The 12,231-nt window shown below is 52.6% G+C and overlaps 1 protein-coding gene across 6 annotated transcripts in view; it reads left to right on the plus strand.

Moving 5' to 3' along the window:
• NTN1 (netrin 1) overlaps positions 1 to 12,231 on the plus strand; it is a 135,449-nt gene that overhangs the window by 11,707 nt on the left and 111,511 nt on the right. For 3 of the 6 annotated variants that reach the window (XR_014544238.1, XR_014544239.1, XM_083597729.1), the window contains exons 1-2: positions 5,766 to 6,044; positions 9,061 to 10,166. Coding sequence is in view for 1 of the 6 variants with exons in the window: in XM_083597729.1 (XP_083453855.1) it covers positions 9,116 to 10,166 (1,051 nt within the window). In the remaining 5 variants the exon portion in view is untranslated. Of the gene's footprint in view, positions 1 to 4,800; positions 5,074 to 5,765; positions 6,045 to 9,060; positions 10,167 to 12,231 lie in introns of those variants that run through there. The other 3 variants (XR_014544237.1, XR_014544240.1, XR_014544236.1) reach the window with 3 other exon arrangements.

Raw genomic sequence — 12,231 nt, forward strand, 5'->3', positions numbered from 1 at the left:
CTTTTTGGAAAATTAAATAGTCTAAAAACTATAACTCATTTCCCAACTATTGGAATTTGACCCTTACTGAGTGATTAGGGGTTGCGGGGGTAAGGGGGGGTCAAAGAGGTGTGACGGGGGAGATGCTTAGGGGGTGAGTTATTTTTCCCAATAAGGTACCTGAGGAAGAGGATTATTGGTATCTCCAAGCTGTTACCTGAACCCTGGAGGCAAAGTGGGAGGAGGAGAATGGGGAATAAATTTGAAATCACACCAGAGAAGGCCTTCTGGATGTGCAATAAGAGCTGCGCCAGATTTCCTTATTCTGTTTCTTAGGCTGCGATGCGCAACCTGATCCTGTGCGCCTTGCGTCAGAAGCTATTCAGCATCGCGCAGGGTTAGACGCGATTAGCGTCTTAAGCTCTCTAACAATTTGCACCAACTTCCTTACTTAGACGAGGGACAGCAATGCCTGCTTGGAGCGAGAGAGAAGAATAAGGGAGGAAAGTCTGTGATTGGAAGCCTTCGCTATAGCGAAAGCAGGCAAAAGACCCTGCAAAGAGAGGAGGGGAAAGGGGGGGCGGTTGCCCACCCGAGTGCAGGTTCAAAGAGGGGACAAAAGTAAAAAAAAAAAAGTTCTGCTACGTACATATGTGCCTTCCTTCACCCTATTTTCTGATTGCTGAACAGCGCGCAGCACAAAATAAATTGTGGCTAAAGCAGAAAAATTCCGCGCGCCCCTTCTAGCCACCCACAGGGTGTGGGGTGAGGTGGAGAGCCTCTTATTTTAATATTATGGATGATACCCTTTCTATAAGGCCAATATAGTGTATGTGCAGGAATAATATTTGAAGAAACGCCCCCCTCTCCTTTGCATAGGTTCTAGTTGTTGGATATTTTCCTTTCAAGACCGAGAGGGGATGGGGAATTTGCAAAGACCCGTGGAAGGAGTAGATGCGAGTGCAATCTCTTTTAGTAGTTTGCATGCATCGTTGAAAAACGGAGTCTCGATCAGAAGTCGTTTAGTTTCTCTATTATTGTTCCCTGGCTTTTTTTGTTTTTGTTTTTTTTGTAAAATGTGGATATTCCTGATAGCCAGCATATTTGCACTTCAATGCTAAATGATCAGGCTTTGACAGAAGTCCTATAGATTTAAATCGAACTGCAAAAGCAACTCTTAATGGCACGCTTCACAGTTCTGAAAACATCCAGACAGCAGCTCAGATTCTAGAGGTAGTTATATTTTATTAATCCAAACGGGACACTGGCTCCACCAGCGCAGCGATGCACACCTTAACGATCGGAATATCATTAGAATAAACGAATAGTTTACCTTTAAAACTAAGAATCAGTCCTGAAAATCTGAGAGTGAAAATCTTTTGCGTTTTTCATAGCAGCCTCATGGGAGGGATGGGGAAGAAACGAGTATCTAGAGGGGCCCATTATCATCATCATCATCATCACCAATTGAATTTGTATACCGCCCTTTATCCGTACTGTACATCTCATGGGAAACGAAATTAATTCTACAGTGCCTGAGGAGAGAAATGTTAACAATGGCTTTCCACTAAATATTACAATTTGTTTGTTGTTGTGGAAATAGCGGCTTTCTCTAAATCAAGAAACGCACTTCCATTGCTCGCAAGACTATCATCAGCACGTAAAAAAACAAAAAAACTAGGCTCGCGTTGTGGAAAAACTCGGAGCTGGAGCCCATCGACGTTAAGTACCTTTTAGCCCCATCGACTTCAATGTGAGGAAGTTAGCTGCCGGTGTAAGGCTAAAGTTTTAAAAGCTCCTGGAAGGGAATCACAGACCTGTCGTAGTATGTAGCCTAGACCCTATTGCGCTCAGCGGGTCCTGCTTCCTGGTGAACATGTTTATAGTTTCCCGCTTCGTGTCGCCCGTTAAAAGCAAATGGATTTCAAAGCACTTAATTTTGGCTGGATCTCATTATGTGTGTGTGATACTTTTGAACTTGTTTGTAATGCGTTTTGAGATTCGTTGCTGCAAGTTAATTTATATATTAATGAATGAATAACAAACAAACAACAACATCATCCAACTCACAGTTTACCGTAATTACAAAACAGCAGCTACTATTGCAGAAGTCACCCTGGATAGGAACCGGCCAAAGGCCAGACTGAAAAGAGAGGAGCTTGGCCCCATATTCTGCATCTGTAATCAACGAATTAATTCATAGATCGCTGTGGCAGAAGGACGTTTGTATGAAAGTTGGAACTCGGGCCTATTTAGAATTAAAGAAGCTGCAAGGAAATGTGCTGCTTGGGGTGATTTGGAATAATGTAACAGGGTGCTAAGGGACGCGCTAGTCCTTGGCAGGCGGCTGGAGCTCGTTTTCCTGCGGTGTTTAACCACAAGGCAATCCGCCCTGCGATTTAGGAATCCCCAACTGCCCTGGCCCCCTCCTAGAACCCACATACTAACTGAGTCAGCTCCTACAAATAGTTTGCCGAGCGCGTTCCGCTTGTCAGCCACAGCATCCAGCGCCTCAAATCGATGGGAACCTTTTAACTTCTCTCCGGAGTTTACTCGGGAGTTTAATCCCAGCGGAGATCTCAGGGTCTCCCAACACGCCCCTCCCTCCACGCTTATACATACGTTACAAGCACCAAATTAGCACATGGCGAACCTTGCAATATTGCATTATTGTATTATTGCCAGTTACTGCAGCTTGCAGTGAACGCTCGGTCAGTGGCTGATCTTGTATACATTTGAGCTTTTGCATAGAAATGTCGCTTCGGCTTCACTGTTTATACCTTTCCCCCGGTCCCCATAGCCCTGTAGAAAACATGCCCTGCTCCGCCAACTGTGCATAACCCTTGATGCCTCAGGTGCAGCAGTGGATTGCAGTACACCAACTTTTGTGTCACAATGCCTCTAATTTATTTTGGTGGTGGCAGCGGGGGAGGCGTAGGTTTTTGTTTTTAATTATTATTACTATAGCAGACGAACAAGGCTACCATTCTGGCTTGTTCTTCTTCCAGAAGTCTGATCTTGTAGTTTGTTTTCTGCCAGTTAAAAACACCCGTCCATCGCTATCCTTAGCCCTTTTCACCCGGAAGCAAAGCGTCGATCAGCTGGCGGATCTCAGCTTACTCTATGTTTATGATTTTTGTGTGTGTGTCTTTCTGGAGAGAGTAGGCGCATCTCCCGTTGTAAAGGATCCGCCGTGCAGGATACGGATGCGTGGCTAGAGCACAGGCACTAGGGTGTCCCAATCCAATATTCCAGAGGTGGTGGACAGACCCTCACTAAAAAAAATGTGGAAGATAACTCTGCTCCCAGGCAATTTCAGTTGGTTAGCTGACCGACAGGCTGGCTTGAAGAGAAAGGACAAGGGCCTGAGGAGGATAGACTGACTAGGACTGTAAAAGGGCAGGTGCGCGTGGACCTCTTCTGCAGACTAAGGTAGCTGCATCTCAAGAGGAAAGTATTCTCCTTTTTTCTTGGTACTTGTGCATTTCTGCCTACAGGCTTTTCTTCCTTCACACAGTCAACTTCGTGCTCTGTGTACGTACACAAACAGTGCATCAGTGTATGTGCGCCAGTGTATGTGCGCTTGTGAGAGCGATCATCCGTTGTGTCAGAAGAGGATTTCCATTTTTTATTTTTTGCAGACGTTATGGGCCTCGTGGCTCCACCTTCATCCTTTCGCCACGCCCATTTAGAATCTTCTCCCACCTGTGGCCATATCACCCCCCCCTTTCGAATGAAACAGACGTGACAACCTATAAAGAAAAGTACCTCTGAGCATGTACAGAGTGCCTTCCCCTCGCCACTGTTCCCCACCCACTTAAAATGAAGGACCAGGTTTTCCTTCTAGGCCGGAGCTTGAGGATCTCAATGCATGTTTGGGCTCCAACAAGGCAGCCCTTGCCAGCCCTTGGAAAACTCCGTTTTAAATCTCGTGCCGGGTTTGAACCTTTCCTCCCCTGGGAGACTCAGTTCCTCTTCTGAGCTGCCATCCCTCCGCATTTCTACTGCATAGGCGGAAAAGAGACCAGGGCTCTCGCGCCTGGTTGCGTGGAAGAGGGAATTTCAGGGAGGGCCGGTTGTCTTGCAGCCCTTGGCAGGTGTGCTGCGGATGACAGAACTGAGAAAGCAACGGGTCAGTACTGGGAGTGGGTCACTTCTAGGCCCTGGGCTGTAGCGAGGGATCTAGGCAGAGCGGCTTCTAACAGAGGAATCGGTGCTAGGAGTCGTCATTTTCAGATTTTGCAATAAAACTTATTTCCCGGCCAGCAGCGCCAGAGAAGTAATCTCTCTGGAAGCGGAGGTGAGGTGGTGGTGTCCAGCTTTCTCGGAAGAGTCTGGAGAGCGAATGGACTTTCTACGTGGGCTCTGGGAATTTGCGTGCGTGTGATGCCTCTTCATCCTTTTTCTTGGCGAGTCGCTTGCGGCCTTTGAATGGGATCCCAAACAAACGGATCGTGGTGTGCGCAGTGCGTGTATTCAGTTTTAACACTTCATAACACGCAGTCTGGGCGAAACCAGGCTGGCTAGCCACCGCCAAACACAACCCAATATACAAAAGTACTTCTCTACAATCACACATACGCATACAGTACGAGAAATTGGCGATGGAGCCAAGGCTTCACCCTCTGTATCCAACGAGTCCGACAAACGCTCCATAAGAGTGAGCGAGGTGCTTGTGGGAAGCTAGGACTTGTTAGGAAACGACGGGATTTCGCCACACAGGTCTGCCCAAAGAACAGAGATAACAGCGGAATTCCTCCCCAAGGAATTGTAATGAGCACATAATTGGGTGCACAATAAAAGGCAGTTGGATTTATTATGCAAGTAATAGACGAACAGCAGGAAGAGCTGGTAATAGATGTTCTTTAGACAGGTTGACAGGATTCGACACCCTGGAACAACCAGGGGTGTGGGTGTGTCGCTCCAAGTCGGCTTTAAACATCGGAGGAATAAAGGAAGGCAAGAAAAAAACACCGGGTAGTTGGAAGAGAAAGTAACTCTGAGGATCCTCGCTGCCAAAACACCGTCGTTTTGCCTCCAGCAAGGAAGAAGGCGCTGGGTATTTTAACAACTCGCACGAGTTTGCCCCGGGAGGTGAGCAACAGATACGCTTAGTTCACTCGGAGGAGGGAAGAGGAGGGCGGCTGACGGCTTTCTCGAGCCCAGCTGGATGGCTGCGTGTTTTGTCTGGCGCAGTATTTTCGACTAAGTATTTTAGGCTGGTGGGAAGTTTGGCAGCCCAGCGCGACCGGAGGTAGCTAAAGAGGCCCCTGTGCGTGGTATCTTTTTGGACACGGGAATTTGGGATGTATGATTTACTAAGCGAGAAGATTTGCCCCCCTCCCCCTGCCCCAGGCGGCTAACCGGCTCCGAGTGCACCCAGTCCTTCCTTAGAAGCTCCACCGGCAGGAGCTGAGCCCCAACAGCAGTTCGTCGGGACGAAGCCCAGGCTTTTCCCTTCGCGGGATTTCCTTCTCCTGGGCTCCTCCACGCAAGCCGGAGCGCGAGGCACTTCGGTCTCCTTTAGGGCAGCCAAGCTCGGGTTTGGCCGCGGGAGAGGAGCTTCACGTGTCGCCCTCCTTCCCGGCCGCAAAGCTCGGCGGCCCGCGCTCGCTCACCCGGTTTCCCCTGCGCAACGGCTCCTGATTGCCGAGGCTCGACCCTCTGAGCTCGCGGGGAAGGAGCCACCTAGGAGGGCCCGATCCTGCAGTGGCTGGCCAACTCCCCCTCCCCCGGCTCCTCCCCCTCCGGCGCCGCCCCTTTTCCCTCCCGCCGCGCGCCCTGCCAGCCCCCCAGTGGATGTCGTCGCTTCTTCCCCCGCGCAAGCCCACGGGGTGTCACTCCTCCGGGATGACCTCAGCCCCGGCCCGAGCCGGGCGCGTCACTAGCTCCGGGCATCCACGGAGCCTGGCCGCTCGCTGGGGCCGGACGATGGGCAGCGAGCGCGACCCCTGAGCCACCGAAGCCCGCTGGCTGCAGCTGCCGCCGAGGAACCAAGTCCGCCACCCGCGAAACGACTGCCCGCCCCCCCAGCAGCTGCGGCTGCTGCTGCCAAACCAAGCAAGGTAGCTCGGAGGGACCCTAGGAGGGCGGCGGAGGGGAGCTTCGAGGCGGGAAGGAAGGGGGGGGTGGAGGTCTCCTTAAGAGAGTCGCGGCTGCCTCAGCTCTCCGGGAAGAAGAGCCACGCCGGCGCATAGCCCACGTCTTTGCGCGCAAAAAGTTCCTTCTTTCGCGTCGCCAGGTAGGGCCCGGAAAGACTCTTGCTTGAAACTCCAGAGAGTCACTGTGCGGCGCAGCATTTTTGGCAGATGAACTGTTGGTCGGTCTGCCTTTTTACGATCCCCGGGTGCGAGAGAAGGAGTCCTGGGTGGCGCTTCCGGAGAAGTTATCTCGCTCGAACCGATCAGGGACATCCCCGCCGGAGGCTGCAGGATGCTTCCCGGAGCTGGGGAACCTCCCGCATGCCTTGTTCCAACTTTTGTGGGCCGGACGTCGGTCGATCTCTCTCTCTCGGCCACCAGTGTGCCCAGATTCCTTCTTGCTAGGGTGTGTGTGTGTGTGTGACGCTGAGGCGAAACTTAGGCGGCATTTTCAAAGCAGCCCCAAGCTCAGTCGCCTTCTCCTAAGCAGGCGAGGGCAGCGAATTTTCTGGAGCGAAGGAAAGAGCAGTTTGCTCTCTTGGCCAATACAGTTGGAATAACTGAAAAAAAGCTTTCCCCCCCCCCGCCCCGAGCCGTTTTGGAGTCCCATCTGCCGCTTTTCGTTTCTCTCTCGTTAAGAGATATGTGCAGGACGATCCTATGCATGTTTACTCAAAAGTCAGATCCAGTGTCTTCAATGGGGCTTACTCACTAGTAGCATTCGCTGAATGGCTCCGTTTAAACCTTGGTAGGTTGGACGAACTGGGTTGTGGATGGAGCTGAGATGAGCCCTCTCTCTCCTCACCTTCCACTTTCCCTCGTTCATCCTCTGACAACCAGAACTGCATCGCTTGGTTTAGTGTCGCATAGAAGCGAAGGCAATCCTAGGCACGCTCGCTTGGGCGATTCCCACAGAAAGGGCTGAACCACGCACAGGTTCAGGCTGCAGGGTTGCGATTCCAAGGCGGATATCCTCTAAAACTTTCCCGGGAATAAGCACCACTGAACGTAGTGGGGCTTGCTTCTGAGTAGACCTGTTTAGGATTGCCCAGAACGCCACTTGCAATGGAAGGAAGCCCCACAAGCGATTTTCTGCTGTTAGTCCCTCGCATAGAAGGCACCACCAAGGCTCCTGCGTCCTGAGCTTCATTACTGTTGCGCTAGATTTACCTAAGAGAGAACCTACTGGTTCAGATGCACCAGAAATCACTGGGTCTTATTTACGCAGTAGAAAGTTCGACATTATGGGACTGCCCACGTGCATGGGTTTCGAAGACCTAAATAAATTGGGTCTGCCGGCTGAAATTCTCCCGCCCAATTTCCCCTAATTGCAGAACAGTTTAATGGCGGTTAAATATTCTGCCTGCATCAAAATGAGGTGCGTATGTTTGCTTTAAATGGCTCTGGATCTTTCGGGGCAAGGCCCTCCCAAGATTGAAGGAAGGCGCTCTCTGTGGAAGAAGCGCGTGGGATGGGGACCCATATTCAGAAGGGCTAATAGCAGGTGTCTGTGAGGTGGTCGAAGTACTGGCATGCCTTAGGAAAACTCAGTCTGAAGGCGCCCCGTCGTCCATTTAAAACGGAGTCCTACTGGTTCCGCAGAACTTCTTTCCAGCCAGTGGGACTTCAGTTGAAGGTAGCTTGGGGCTCTCTCTCAGCTGCTTTCTCGCTTGCCGAAACCGCCACACACCCCTCAAGCCACTGGACAGTTTGCCGTGGAAATCCGCGCACCATCCAAGCCCGTTGAGCGGGCGCCCATCTCCCGGATTGCAAGGAGGTTTGCTTGCTCGGAGTCGATGGATCCTCATCCTCGTGGCTTCAGCGGAACGCCTTTCCATCTCCTCCTCCACCGTTTAGGACAGAGGATGTTGCTGGCAAGATAAAATCTGTAGCATTTTATCTTGAATCAAATCCTCGCTCTCAGGCCCCATTCGCGGTACAGTATATATTTAAAGTAGCAGCAGCAGCAACGCAGTTTACCTGCGAACCGTAGTTTAAAGGTGCTGAGAGATATTGGGAGACCCCAGTTCACCACCCAGAACTACAATTTCCCGAGTGGTTTAACGATCAATCGGCAACTCCGGAAATTGTATCCCTGCGAGGAGAACAGGGTTCTCCTAACAGCTTTCCACACCCTTAACAACCTACAGTTCCCAGGACTCTTGCAGGGAAGCCATGGCTATTTAAAGTGGTATAATACAGCTTTATCTGTAGCGATGTGTCTTCAGTGACACTTGGCTCATGCAGCAGAGACTTCTTCACCTTCTCTCCCGCTTAAGCACAGCTCAACGGGCCTTACTCTCGAGTCGACACTTTAGATAGTGTGCCACGTGCCACTTTTCGCTAGCGCCAGCTGTTTTTTTCGGACTACAATTCCCATCATCCCTGACCACTGGGCCTGTTAGCTAGGGATGATGGGAGTTGTAGTCCAAAAACGGCTGGAGAACTCACCTTTGGGAAACGCTGGTCTAGCGCCTAGAAAAACACAGGAAAAACGCTGAAGGCTCTTTTGAGCGCCTTTATGAATACTTCGCAGGTTCCAAGGATGAAAGTTGGGACTTGATAGGAGAGCGAGAGAAACGGCCTCAACCCGGCTGACTCAGCCCCGCTTAACCTGAGCGGGAATCTCCCTCCGCGTTAAGAGGCGGGCGGTGCTGCTTGTCCGTCAAAAGTGGGTCAGCGGCTCGCGCGCTCTGCCTCGCAGGTTCCTCCCCGCGCGCGCGCCCTGCCACACCCACCGCTTCCCACTCCGACCGTCACTTCATCCTCCGGCAGGCGCTGGGTCAGCTTGATAGGCGCCCACTGACCGCTCCTGCTCTTCCGCCCAAACTTGTTCATTGGCCAGCCCAAGCAAGCGCCAGACTTAATTCAACCTCAGTGGCAGCACCTGTGACGCTGACGCGCTCTCTCTGTCTCTCTCTCTCCACTTTCCCCGCTGCAGGTTCGCTTTCCCGCCCTTTCTTCCCCCTCCGCGCGCCCTCCCGCGGCGACCCGGGATGTCTCCGGCGGGCTGGGAGGCGCTGGTGGCTCTGGCCGCCGTAGCCGCTTGCCTGGCGGAGGGCGTGCGCGGCGGCGGCGGCGGCGGCTACGGCGGAGGTGGCGGCGGCCTGAGCATGTTCGCCGTGCAGACGGCTCCTCAGCCGGACCCTTGCTACGACGAGAACGGGCACCCGCGTCGCTGCATCCCGGACTTCGTCAACGCCGCCTTCGGCAAGGAGGTGAAGGTGTCGAGCACGTGCGGCCGCCCCCAGGCGCGCTACTGCGTCCTGGCCGAGAAGGGCGACGAGCGCAGCCGCACTTGCCACTTGTGCGACGCGGCCGACCCCAAGCGCGCGCGCCCGGCCGCTTACCTCACGGACCTCAACAACCCTCACAACCTGACGTGCTGGCAGTCGGAGAGCTACGTGCAGCACCCGCTCAACGTGACGCTGACGCTGGCGCTGGGCAAGAAGTTCGAGGTGACGTACGTGAGCCTCCAGTTCTGCTCGCCTCGCCCGGAGTCCATGGCCATCGCCAAGTCCATGGACTTCGGCAAGACGTGGGTGCCCTTCCAGTTCTACTCGACGCAGTGCCGCAAGATGTACAACCGGCCCAGCCGCGCCGCCATCACCAAGCAGAACGAGCAGGAGGCCATCTGCACCGACTCGCACACCGACATGAGGCCCCTGGCCGGAGGCCTCATCGCCTTCAGCACCCTCGACGGGCGGCCCTCGGCGCACGACTTCGACAACTCGCCCGTGCTGCAGGACTGGGTCACGGCCACCGACATCAAGGTGGTCTTCAGCCGCCTGCACACCTTCGGCGACGAGAACGAGGACGACTCGGAGCTGGCCCGAGACTCCTACTACTACGCCGTCTCCGACCTGCAGGTGGGCGGGCGCTGCAAGTGCAACGGGCACGCCTCCCGCTGCGTGCGCGACCGCGACGACAACCTCGTGTGCGACTGCAAGCACAACACGGCCGGGCCCGAGTGCGACCGCTGCAAGCCCTTCCACTACGACCGGCCCTGGCAGAGGGCCACCGCCCGAGAAGCCAACGAGTGCGTCGGTGAGTGAGGAGGGACCCCCTGTATGACCTTCCAACAGTTTCTCCCTATGAGAATAGGGACCCATCCTAATAGCCATGTACCCTCCAAATTTCTCGGATGTAGAGACGTCCTAAGGGGAAAAAGCAGGGCATTCCGGGATCGAATCAGAAACCGGAATGGCTTCTGTAAATCTGGGGCTGTCCTTGGGTAAATAGGGACACTTGGAGGGTTCTGGTAATTGCGGGGCTGCAGCTTCTTCACAGGTGCGCAGGCAGAGAGCCAGGTGTGAAAGGGGCTCCTCGGAGTGGCGCAGCGAGAAAACTGCGAGAACGTTTGCAAAAGCTAAGCAGGAACTGGTAGGGTTTCATATTGGATGGGGCATGGATTTATGTTGGGGGGGGCGAGGCAGGACATGCACCTGTCCTCCTCCTCATCTGTTTTGATCTGTCTAGCAGATTCAGAGTTTAAAGTTGTTTTTAATTACCCCAGGTGTTAGAAAAATCTGTCACAATCTTTCTACAATTTTGTAATTTTAGTTGCGTATTTTTTATTTATTTACTTGATTTAGGCAAGAGCAGCTTCCCCCTGGCTATGGCCATGAATGGAGGCTACACCAAGTTGAGATTCCTGCATTGCAGGGGGTTGGACTAGATGGCTCTTGGGATTCCTTCCATATGAGGGGCTGTGGGAGGACAAATGCTGCAAGCCTGTTCAGTGGAGTCTGCTCACATCTGTGGGGGCGGGGGGGGGGGCGCTGCTAGTCGCCAAAATATACAGTGATGTGTCTCGCAATAAATGCAGTCAATTCCCTCCCACCCACACTGCAATAATTGCCTGACCCATCTCAGATAGGTGGGATATGTCTGGGTTTATGCACTGGAGGCTTCGTACATGCTCAGAGGCACTCTGCTATGTTAGTTTGTTTATTGGCGATATCGCTTACATGTTGTCTGCAAACAGAACAGTTTGTTTTAGCTATGAGTTGCAAGTCTCTGGCCTGATTCTGAGCCTTAGTATTAAAACCAGATTCCGGGACTGAACCTTCTGCTGTCCTTGCAGGCAGATTAATACCCTTACTATAATGGGTGAGCGATTTGTGACCTGGCTGGGAAGTCAAACATGCTCAGCATGAAAGGCATTTCGGCTCTCTCCTGTATTTCTTAATAGGTGGCTAAACCCTGGTTCAAGTAAAGCCACACACCATTTTAAGGCTGCTTCCTCCTCTCCTTCCCACTCTTTCCCCCAATGTCCTGTGTGCCTGTAAAACACAAGAGACAAAAATACATTGACGAAGCTTTTCCCAGTGTGGAGGAAAACTTGACTTGCTGAATTTCTAACCCTCAAGACAGTTGTTAGTAGTGCAGCAGTCTTGTGCAAAAACAAGCTGAAGTCCTGAACCCTTGGAGTGTTTCGCTTTCTCCCCCACCCTTAATCCCAGGTTTGTTTTTTTAGGGGCGATTGGATTGAAGAGAAGGCACCTCGGCAGTTGCCCAGTGATGCTCTTTGCTTTGCTATTCCTGTGATCCATGGAGGAGCATGTGGGGATGAGGTCAGGGATATAAGGTGATTCTGGCAAAGCTGCGAGAAGGCAATCTTTCTCACAACGCAGTTCATCCCGTGTACTTGGTTTCCTCAGCTCACTCGGCGTCAGTCCAAGTATTTCGGCTAGTTAAAATAAGCCTGGCAGGAAATTAATTTCCAAAGTTAATGGGTCCCCTTCTTCAACATAGTCTTGGTATGCCGAGGAACAAACTGGTGGAGGAAAGGCAGGGCAAACGGTAGGTTTATCTTGCGTGACCCCGGCTGGCCCCCTCACCTCACCCAGCCACGATGTCTCCCCTAAAGAAGCAGGCCAGGTCAGACCAGAGTGGGTCTTTCCCTTAGAAAAGATGTGCTTGCAAGCTTGTTTCCACCAGATTCCTGTGGGTCGGGGCCAGTATAGAAAGCACAGAGCAAAGTGGCAGGAGGGACTCTCTCGCACTGTCTCCCCAAAGCAACTTTGAGAAGGGGGACAGAGTTAGAGTTTAGGGAGAGTAAAAGATTAGGGAGCTCTACTGGTTTGGTGGAAGTCCCAGCAGTGGTGCA

Source organism: Podarcis filfolensis, assembly GCF_964270895.1.
Source record: "Podarcis filfolensis genome assembly, chromosome: 2".
In the NCBI taxonomy this organism is placed as follows: Eukaryota; Metazoa; Chordata; class Lepidosauria; order Squamata; family Lacertidae; genus Podarcis; species Podarcis filfolensis.